The sequence below is a fragment of the Olea europaea genome, unplaced genomic scaffold (genome assembly GCF_002742605.1).
Source record: "Olea europaea var. sylvestris unplaced genomic scaffold, O_europaea_v1 scaffold601, whole genome shotgun sequence".
NCBI lineage: Eukaryota > Viridiplantae > Streptophyta > Magnoliopsida > Lamiales > Oleaceae > Olea > Olea europaea.
The window spans coordinates 203,580-215,070 of NW_019264357.1; the positions used below are offsets into that span (position 1 = coordinate 203,580).

Genomic DNA, 11,491 nt, shown 5'->3' on the forward strand with positions numbered 1-11,491 from the left:
ATAAGTAAATCGCGATCATAAGTTGGTGAATATTGGAACAATCAACTCAATCTTGTACCATTGAAAAATTGTATATAAAATTTAATTTTCCATTCCAGGATTGTGCTTTCAGCCTTGTAAGTGTCAATATTTTTCTAAGCAAAATTCATATAATATCTTCTATAATCACAAAATTTATGAAATTTTGAGGTTTTGATGTATTATATACCGCTTAAAGAGTTGTATCAAATTATTTATTATAAAAATGATTTTTCATTTCCATAAGCCTTTGTTTGAGCTTCATTTTAATGTATTTTTGGGAAAAACATATTTTGAAATTGTGATTTTTTTGGAAAATTGTGGTTATAATTTATTTTTTTAATTTACGTATAATATTATTTTATTAAAGAGAGTTTGATTAAATGAAAAAAAACATTAAAATTAAAATGGAGATCAAAGTTCAAACAGCGTGTACTTGATAAATGTTAACATTGTAAATTTGTACGGGTTTACGATCTTGTCAATTTCTCGAAGCACACGAAATCAATAATGTCTTCTCGCGACAAGAAACCATCAAAACCCTTGTCCAGCCGGGCTGGCAGCATCCGTACACTCTCCGATTTGAACCGGCCCTCTGGTCACGATTCCGACAGCGACTCGGACGGTCCCCAAGAGTATTACACAGGCGGCGAAAAGAGGTCCCTGTTATTTCAAGAAACCCCGAATTTTTTTACCTATTTGTCGTTTTTTGATCGACTGGTGTTAAATTATATACGTGTCAATTGTGCTTATTGCATAGAAGATTGTAATTAGTACATCATTACTGTAATGTAAATGAGTGAGATCAACCTGGGTAGTGCATACACGAGCTTGAGAATTTTTGGGAGATTTTCGTACTGCTTTATCGTAGGATAGGTTATGTACTGCACAGTTTTGAGTTGGGGGTAACTATATTTATTGCCCTTAAGCGATGCAAATTGATTCTTTTTCTTACACTTCTTTTATTCGATGTTGCTTATTATGGGAAGTATAATGAAATAGAATTCAGGAGTTTGATAGAGCAATATGATTAAACGTTTCTAAATTTTTATAGTTATAGATCAATTTAGTTTCTCTGTGTAAGTAGCATTGCTATTTGCCTGTTACAGCACCAAGCATGGCTTGTGGAATTCTGCTTATACAGGGCTCTATTGATTCTTGCAATTTCATTTCCTTCAGTTTTTGGACTGTATGTGTTGCTTATTACCTATTTTTCGTCTCTTTATGGAAGTTAAATGTAGAAATCTACTTCTTGTTGTTAGTGAAAGATATTTTATTGTCCTCACTCGGTGTGATTGGAATGAAATAGTTGATACCTATCTTTTCTGTTTTTTCTTATTGAGGGGAGGGCAAGAGATTCTTTAAACATAAGATCTCAAAATTATGCTCCATAAGACTTTTTAAATTAACATTTTAATTTAGAGAGTGTAAACGCATTCTCTATAATTAAATGCATTCAAAGAATTTCAATTTTCAATGGAATAAAATATAAAAATTTGGAGGGAAGCCGGTGAAAATAAAAGATCTGAAAAAATAATAAATATTTGCGGTAGTAGTAAAATGAAATGTTAGTACTGAAATTTGTACTCTAAACTTATAGATACTTTTTAAATTGTAGAATATGCTCTTTAAAAATAGAGATTTGTAGGAGATGCTCTAACAAGTTAAGATTTATGGGTTGTGTCGGTTCATGTCAGGTGTGGGTTCATCAAACTAGCCCCAAGCTATCCCGGTTATGAAAAGGGCTTTGCTTTGCATCGAATTAAACCACATGCTCCACCGCGTGTGCTGGCCCCCATCAATTCCTTTGGTGGAAGGCGAAGAAAGCCTCCTTCCGCGGGGGGGGGGGGGGGGGAAGGGGGGGGGGGGGGGGGGGGGGGGGGGGGGCAATGATCTGGACCAATAGGGAAATCCCAATTCATTGGGCCTCCAAGGAATCCAAAAAATGGAAAAATGCTTATATTGTGTCTGGTTATAGATAAACAAACAAATTTCCCAATGTTCTCTAGATTTCTGTCTGTTCACCCTCCACCCACTCCTCCCTCTTGTACATTCACGAGGCTGGTGGTAGTAATGTCCATAGTGGTTGCTTGGCACATTGTATCCATAATTCTGCATAATCTTTTCTGATCCCATCATTTTTCATTATATGCAAATTTTTTCATGTCTTCATTTCGAGCTTCAATTAAGAAGTGGATAGATTAAGTATAGCTGTCTCACTGATTGGTTCAGATTCAAGCAAAGATTGTTAATGATTGTAAAGGGAGAAAGCTTGAGTTGAGGCAGCCAGGCAGGTTGAGAGAACAAGTAGAGGTGCAAGTCGATTTACCTAAACATGGAGATACTTGACTGAACCACCCAAGTTATCATTCCTACTTCCCCAGTCCCCTCAAGAAACAAGGAGAAAGGAAGGGTAAAAAATTAAGAATATGGAGAGGATTGACCAATTTTTTTCCAGTTTGTGGATATCTTGAATTGACTGTAAAAAGGGATTGTGGTCAATTCAGAAATTTTATAGCTTCTCTATCACAATCACATTCCCTCAAATAGTTTTTATCCTTAGTTCTTTTTGAATGCTTAGCATGCTTGAATAAATTCGGAATTGGAATGACTGCTATATGTTGGAACTATTGTGTTGATCTAAGCATCTTACTCGTTTTCATTGTTTTCCATGTCTGTTTCATATCTTTTCTTTTTATCTTTGCTGACGAAACATAAACATAAACGCTCTTTTGATTCTTTAGAAATTGAAAACCCCTTCTCTTAGTTTAATTACCTGTCCTATCTATCATAATACTTGCAGTGGCATGCTTTGACCTATTTATCATAATACTTGCAGTAGCATGCTAGTTCAAGATCCTTAAAAGGGTAATGATGTGGATGCAATCTTTGATCAAGCTAGGCAGTTGGGAGCCATGCAAGGGCCCTTGGAGAATCTTCAACCATCTTCAAGATTAAGGAGCTTTGCTGCATGCTGGGACCAGAAGATTACTCTCTGGTGAAAGTGTGCCATCTGCTTCTCCGAGTACATTGTAGTTGTACACAATATTGTTTTCTGGAGAAATGGTTTCACTGTTACAGGCAATGTGTAATAAAAATAAAAGAAAATCAATGAATCTGGGCTGAAGATTGTCTCAGACTGATATTTTGGATTGAAATGCTAGAAATATATTGCTAGTAGCCAAATAAATGGCGTTTCATTTACATAGGTAGAGCTAGTACATAACTAGCTCACACATTTTCCAAAAAACAACATTTTTGTGCTTAAATCTCATGAAACTACTGTCTCCCCTTCTTTCTCCAACATTATCTATTGCCTACATGTGTCTAATTTTGAGTGTTTATGCTTAAATATCATTTCATCAAATATATCCTCGAGTTTTGACTGTTGTCCCCTTCTTTTATTTTGATCACGTGTTGAAGTCTTTAAGGATGCAATGACTTGTGATGATAATTGCAGAGCATCAGAAAATCTGAGTGCCCTAAAGAGCGGGAACCTGCTGACAGAAGATCCTCTGTTCATGTTAATCTCATAAGGAGGGATGAGGAATGCCCTGTAAGTCCATATAGTATCTTTTTTTACATCCCTTCAGTTCTTCCTCTCCTTTACTGGATGGGCTCGAGAATAACTTTTTCATTGCTTTTCTTTGAAATTGTCTACTATGAGTTTACTTTCATAACCTCACAAGGAAGATTAGTTTGTGCAAGATGGGATATTTATTTTGATGTTTGCATTATTCACTTCTCCTTTATGATTTCTAGAAGATTGTTGAACATCCTTTTTCTTTGTTTCTATATCCCAACCCTAAGCATAGTGGCAATGTACAACCAGTTGTGTGCATGTGCAAATGTAGAAGAAAGAATCAATGAAAAGGTGATAACGTTTTCTTTAGTTGCAGGAACCAGAGAAAGGGTAGAACCCTAGGAAGTAGCTCTGTTAGTGAACCTGTTCCAGAAGCAGATGTTTCTTCTTCTCTCAACACTGCTCCTTCACCTTCAATGGGCATGGTAGTGGATAAATCACTGCCATCCACCTCGATTCAACTTAGGCTGGCTGATGGGACTTGCATGGTTGCTCACTTCAATTACTACCATACAATAGGTCATATCTGTTCCTTCATTGATGGATCAAGGCCTGGAGGAACCAGGACCTTATCATTCTCAGACGGTTGGATTTCCTCCTAAGGTCCTCACCGACCCCACCCAGACCATAGAGCAAGCAGGACCATTGAGTTCAGTGGTTATCCAGAAACTATGATCATCTAAGCAATATCTTTCACTCTTGTCGTCAAGTCCACTTCCGTGTGACAAGACCTCTGCTGTCCATGCTTGGTGTTTCTTAAAGCAAGAATTTATAAGTTTTATGTAGAAGATAAATGTGTAAAGTGCTTTTGAGTAGGCTTCTGCTTATACTATGATTCAAGCTTTCCAGCTGCTTTTGGAGCTAGCCTTTTTGTGATCATTCATACATGTTTCCTTAATATAGATCAGCTAGTTATGTGAAGTAAAATTTCATTCTCGTTCAAACTTATAAAGGAATATTTATACTCAGGTCACGCATAGTGACTGCACTTACGTTTTGGCAAATTAAATTAGATGTACTCAAGAAGTAGGCAGCTGCTGAAGAAAGCATGGTCAAGTCTGAATAAAGGTCGGAGTTAACGGCCATTATAATTGGACCTTTGGTGTATGACCTAGGTTGATTTATACTAAATAATTTAATTCTAGTATCGGATGGATGGTGCTATCATCATACTCCAAATTGTGGGGTGATGCTTTTTATTGATGGATAGAAAAGGACATCTTGATTGTAAATACTTCGTTGAAGATACTGATAATTTTTTGAGCTCATTGAACCTCTTGTTTCTTGTGAGCAATGTGCCTGGGAAAAACTTGAAGATTCCCCATTTTGTAAGGTATTATTTGTATTTCTTCTTCACGCCAGGCAAAATCATGGGCAGATGAAAATAATTTTCAATTAAAATCTAGTCCTTATTTGATTTTTTGAAGAATTTGTGGTTAAAAAAGTAGTAAAAAGAGAAAAAGAACGATGAATCTCAAAGAATCGTTGCGGGGCATCTGGGTTCACCTCCTTTCATAGTGGTATGAATTAGATGAGGAAAAGCAAAATGTTGTCGGCCAAAAGTTGTACTCTCGGACTCGGTATAAATATCTTAAAGATTTTTCAATCTCCCACTAGCAAGAATATATCCAATGCCATAGCCTAGAACCCTCGTGGAATATTTACGAGTCTTGTCATGCAAAAGAATTAATGGCCATTAAAATCTGATAAGACGACACAAAATGCTAATAAGAAAGCTAAACATTTCTTTATTTAAAACAAATATTCACTCAATTTCAACAATCTCAATAAACTTACCCTTTAAAATGAAAATTCAAGAGTGTGTAGGAAGTTGAAGCAAGCAATTGAATTTTAACAATAGTGTCATTAAACGAAAAAAGTTTGATACTTTTGAACTAGTCACCATTTTGTCGAATCACGTTACTGTACAAGTCGTGATTGATGGGCCCTACAAAAATCATTAAAATATTGAGGAATGTGAAACTTTTTAACTAATCTTTCGGAATAAATAAAGTGGAAAGATATGATTACAAGACGAATGAGTTAAGCACGAGTTTTTAACTTGGAGCTCACAGTGTTATGGCAATAAACCCTTAACTGTTTAGTGCACCATTCAATAAACAAGCTGGAAAAGGGTTTTGCTTTATTGATAAAGTTAAGATCTAATTAAACCAGTTTAACTCACAAAAAGATGTACTAATGAAGGGTAAAGAATGAAATGAATACTAATTAACTCAGAAAAGTGATTGACATGTGCAAGGGTTAAATAGAAGACTAGAGATTAAGCCCCTGAGTGATTGATGACCACTTTTAACTCAGAAAAGTGGGTATTTACTGAAACATGGAAAGGGATAATCGAGATAAAGTGAAGAAGATTAATTAAATTTATACCAGTTTAACAGAAAAGTCACTAATAAAGATTTATTAATTTAAAGGTTAGTTGAACTTATCTTTCAATCTGTGTTGATTTTTCATCCAAAAATATCAATTTTTTGATCGTTATTTCATCATTTCAGCTTTCATTTTTTACTTTTATTATAGGTGGAATTCACTATTATTTCTAAAAATTAATTTTCGTAATCACGATCAAACAAGTCTTATATTTTTATAGATGAATAATGATAAAAAAATGATCTCGAGAACTTTACATTACATGCTGGTTTAATGTCAAACACGATTTCTTCTGCTTTTCACCTTTGTATCATAGCCCATTGGCCACATGCCAGAGGGCACTGGCGAGGACATGACGTAAAGCAAATACTAAAGCAATCTTGGGAAACCCTAGCCCTACCCTATTAGCTGGCTGAGTTCCTATACTTAAATACGTATATTATAACCTATTAGCAGGGACAAAGTTAGCACTCGACCAGCAATGCTGTCCGTACTGATTTCGGCAGAAAATTTTTCTCTTCCATATCTTGGGCGATCTCCTGCGTTCACTCGTCTGAATCCGTCCCAGTTCATTCGAATTGTTGGGTCAACCACGACCTCTTAATATATACAAGCAATCTATTAGCTGTAAAAATCATCTGCTTTGTTTCTCTCTACTTCTCAAAAATCATGGGTCAGATTCAAATGACAGAATTATTTCCAAACAACACTTGACAATCTTTCATTGAAAATTGGAAAGAAAAATAACACTTGAAAACACACAATCATAGGCTCCCAATTCACCCTGTTTTTATTCCCCCGTTTCCTCAGCATTATTCTTCTTTACGTTGTTGGGGGCAGCTTCCTGTGCAATATATACAGTATACTACTGTCTTTCTTTAGTCATGACAGGAATGAGGTGCAGAACCCTAAACCTAAACCTGATCTTTAGCCTAACAATGGCTATATTCTTAATGTCTCTGAATATTATTCCAATAACCAGCGTGCAGTTACATGAGCTGCTTATTAGTACATTGCGGGAGTGGGTCTGCACTGACGTCACCTAAATTAGGGAATAAATATTTTGAGAGGGATTATAAGCAAAAAATGTGAAAATTTAACCATCTTGAATCCTTCTTGGTAGTCTTAAAAGTGCGAATGTGATAAATATTTGCAAAAAATGAGCTCATTCAACTTATATGATGGTCTTGGAGATTGCAAGATGAAATTATACTAGAAGAACCTTGTTACATATACACTTTGTTTTACACCTTGTCACATAATGTAATCAAATTGGACAGTTTGAATTTCAGATGATTTTTTCATACAATGCATTGTTGACAACAATGTAAGTGTCAACCGAAGTGTACAAATAACAAAGTTCATAAGATTGATAGATGTAAGATTGTACCTTGCGTGGACTTTTTGAATTCCATTGATTGGATTGTACGATTATTAGAGTTCTTTATAGTTCATGCTTAGAAACCATACCAATCGAGTGTTGTCTTAAGCATCAATACACTTTTGACAGCATGTAGCCTAATTATATTAATGCCACATTTTATTTTTCATTTGTTAAATTTGGAAGAGAGTTTGAAACTTCAACCGGTGTTCAAGGTGGAAATGCCGAGGGCACTGCTTAGCCATTTAGATGGTTCGGTGACCTTTTCCTATTGTTAGTTGTGAGACATTGCCTCACGATTGTAACAGATTGAGGTAAGGGAGTCATGGACACAATTGATAGTTCGCATTCATTATAACTCTGATTAGACATGTCACATTTGCACAAAAACAAAATGTTTCCAAGGCACCAGCCTGAGAAAAAAATAGTGACCATATGTCAAGATTTTGTGAAGGTTTGTAGTTTTTTAGATAGGATATGCGATGATCAGATTACATTAAGAGACCATTGATGCTGACATCTTACAGCTTCAAATTCTTCAAAGGGATAAGTTTTTCAGCAGCGCTGTGTGTACAATTCTGTACACACGGAACCATTATAGAAGAGAGACAGCACTAGGATGCGTGGGTGCTTTTTTGCCATTTTTTATCACAACATGGTCCCACACAACACTCTTTTTTTTGGTGCATTTTTATGAAGCACTCTTCTGTCCAAATGAAATTGCTGTAAGTTTTTTTTGCAAATATGTTACTGTTAAAGGATTATAGATTGCTTGCTTTATTCGATTACTCATTTAGATTGTGCCCCTATTTAGTAGAGATTTTTTACAAAAAAAAATTTGAGTAAAATATATATATATTTTTGGACAAAGTGAGGTTAAAGAAAGGGAAAAATTAAGGGTCCACATACAAATTATTATATTGAAGTATGTTTGATTGAAAATTGGTTCAAAGAGAAATGATTATTAAAAAGTAAAAGACGTGAGCAAAACGAGACTCTTCAAGATATTGTGAATAATTCAGAATATTGCAAAAAATAACTAAGAACTTATAAACTATTTGAGTTCAATGCTTCAATCTTTAAACAACTATTTATTTATTTTCGAATTGCATTATTTTTTAATAATATTATCATAACGGATATTACTATGTGGCCAAATATTATAGTCACATATTTGAAAGCACGTCTTACTTCAAAATTATGAGCATTAAAACAAGCAAAGAAATAAAAGTTGGCTTTATAAAGCTAGAAATATGCTGGCAAATCTTATCTTTATAAAGTTTGATGTTAAAGTGCCATGCAATAGATTAATTGAGATTTGAACGTTTTCCACTAGCGGTGGCTATTTATCTAATTGGAAAGAATGATTCATTTTTACACGTTAAAAGGGTTGAATGCTTAGATATAAATAAAAAAAATTGTGTCCTGTTTTTTTAATAATTTAAGTTTTAAATGAGATGATTAATATTATATTTTAGTCATATAGAAGACTAGAATAATCTCAACGCTATTTATGCTCTTATTCGAGTTACATTATTTGCTACAAGAATGCATTTTTGGATATTATACTGATGGGAAATATGTTAATAAAAAATAAGAACAAGTTTTGAATTTGCGTGTAATAATATTCTATTGAAAAATTTGTGATTGAAATAATGTCAAATTACTATTTAATAATGTATTTTTTGAATAGAATATGAGTCAAACGGGGTAATATATATATATATATATATTCGTGTCTCAATCTTAACATTGTGTGTGGCATCTTACCTCAGTGAAAAATGTGTATATGTTATATTTTCATGTTACCCTTGCGTGATTTTTGACTAAAAGAATAAAATTGGTCAAAAAAATTTATTTAATTTTTAAAAGTGACTATTCAAATGACATCAATGTAGCTATTCTTTGAACAATTTTACCCTTAAATGACTCAAACATTATGTTCATATCGTGTGCATAATTTAGCTATTGTTTGTAGATAAAATATTGTTTTGAATAGTGAATTTTTGGAGAATGTGTAATTGAAAAGTGTGAAAAAAAAAAATTAAATTTACGTGTCAAATATTTTATTATGTAAATATTTGATTGAAAATGAATATATATAAAAAAATTGATAGAATGGGAAACAAAAGGGGCTTCATAAGCAAATGTTAAAAGGTTGGGAATATGATATCACATTTGTGGCTCTACTTGAGCATCATATTTTGATAGTTTAAAAAAAAATTTTTTTTATGAAAAATGTGTGATGAAAAATAAAAAGATTAATTTTACATGCAAAATTATTATTAAAATATGTCTTTGTTTGGCCTTCATTTCCCATAAACTCATTTTTTCAAAAATTTATTTTTAACCACACATTTTATAAAATCTACAATATTTATCAATTTTTATTAAAAATTATTAAAAATTCGATTTCAACTAATTGAAGGAAAGAAGATTGAGAGAATTTTATTTTTATTTTTTGAAATATAGGCATTAATTGTTTGAGCAACATTCTTTTAATAAGAATGAATTTTTGAATAGTATATTGATAGAAAATATGTGTTTAAAAAATAAAGAAAATTTTTAAATTTACGTGTAATATTATTTTATTAAAAAATGTGTATTAAAATAATGTCAAAATATTGTTTAAAAATGTATATTTTTTTTAAAGAATAGAGCTCTAACAGTGGCGTGTTTGCGTACAACTGAATAGGGTAGTAGGAAATAGGAAAAAAAGGCGCCGGGAAGAAGAAGACAATCCAGGAGAGCAGAGAATAATGGAAAATGAGTGGACAACTTGCTATAAACTAGCAGTAGCCAATACATAAACCACAGGATAGGATTTATGATTCCTGAACCAAAAACCACAATTTCTATTGTCACTGCATAACACTACTCGACTACACCTCGATGTGATCGTTCATCTCAGTTACTTTAAACTCCTAATTAACAAAAGCTTCATCCTGAGTAATCAGTAAAATGGCAGTGTTTTAGTGGCAGTATAAGCAAAGAGTCTGTAAGGGTTTTCATCGGGAAGGTAAAGCTTTGCAAATAACATGGTCACTCCCTTCTCCTCTGCAATCACCGCTTGCGATCTGCAAATCTTTCTCTCTTCTCTCTCCTCACTAAATCTATTTTTCTGTTAATGACCATAAAGATTAAAACCCCATTTTCAGTGGAAAAAAATCTGCACATACAACTTTCTCAGACAACTATTTAGGATTTCCCCAAACCAGTAGCATAAAACTCGGGAGACCACTGCACAGGGAACACTCAAAAAGAGAGAGGAAAGAGACGGATAGCTCATGCAAAAGGGTAAAAATAGGAGGGAGAGATATATAACAATACTTCGTTTTGTAAGTGTGTGAGAGAGAAATGGAGGTTGGTGGTTCCAGTAACACTTCATGTTCGATAGCTTTTGGGGACAACGTTAATGCTTTGTGTCCTACGATGATGATGCCTTCGATGACTTCTCATAATGCAGAAAGCAATGCCCTATATCTCCCTCTTCTTCCCACCACCAACAATCAAAACCTAAATCTTCACAAGAGCCCTGGTAATTCTTCTGTCATGGTTGAAGAACAAAATAACATTAGCAATAATAACAATATTACAAGCACAGGTTATTATTTTATGGGGCCGGGCTGTAGCAATCACAGCAACAGCAATGACGGAGAATGGTCTATTAAGGCAAAGATCATGGCTCATCCTCACTATCACCGTCTCTTGACTGCCTATGTTAATTGTCAAAAGGTAAATGAGTACCCAAAGTTTTCAAATGAACTTTACATACCCTAAAATTTCTGAGCATAAACTCTCTCAGAGGTTATACCCAAGATTTACTCTCTTGAATCGAGTCAAGAAAAAGTAGTGTAATAAAAATGACTACTGAATAGAGTGATGATAAAGACAGTTAAATAAGTAACCCTAAGCATATGAAGTACTACTGATAATGAAAAATATTTACAGATAGGAGCACCTCCTGAAGTGGTGGCAAGACTTGAAGAAGCATGTTCATCTGCTGCTGCAATGGGCCGCAACGGCACAAGCTATGTCGGTGAAGATCCAGCACTTGACCAATTTATGGAGGCCTACTGTGAAATGTTGACAAAGTATGAGCAAGAACTTTCTAAACC

At 34.0% G+C, this 11,491-nt stretch overlaps 1 protein-coding gene and 1 pseudogene across 1 annotated transcript; both read left to right on the plus strand.

Moving 5' to 3' along the window:
• The first annotated feature begins 411 nt into the window (after positions 1–411).
• LOC111389585 lies at positions 412–4,528 on the plus strand (annotated as a pseudogene).
• Positions 4,529–10,083: 5,555 nt separating this feature from the next.
• LOC111389598 (homeobox protein SBH1-like) lies at positions 10,084–11,486 on the plus strand (the record flags this gene model as incomplete). The annotated part of the gene is made up of 2 exons (XM_023014525.1): positions 10,084–11,108; positions 11,325–11,486. Coding segments are annotated over exons 1-2 (540 nt in total), but the record flags the coding sequence as incomplete, so codon positions are not given.
• Positions 11,487–11,491: the final 5 nt, after the last annotated feature.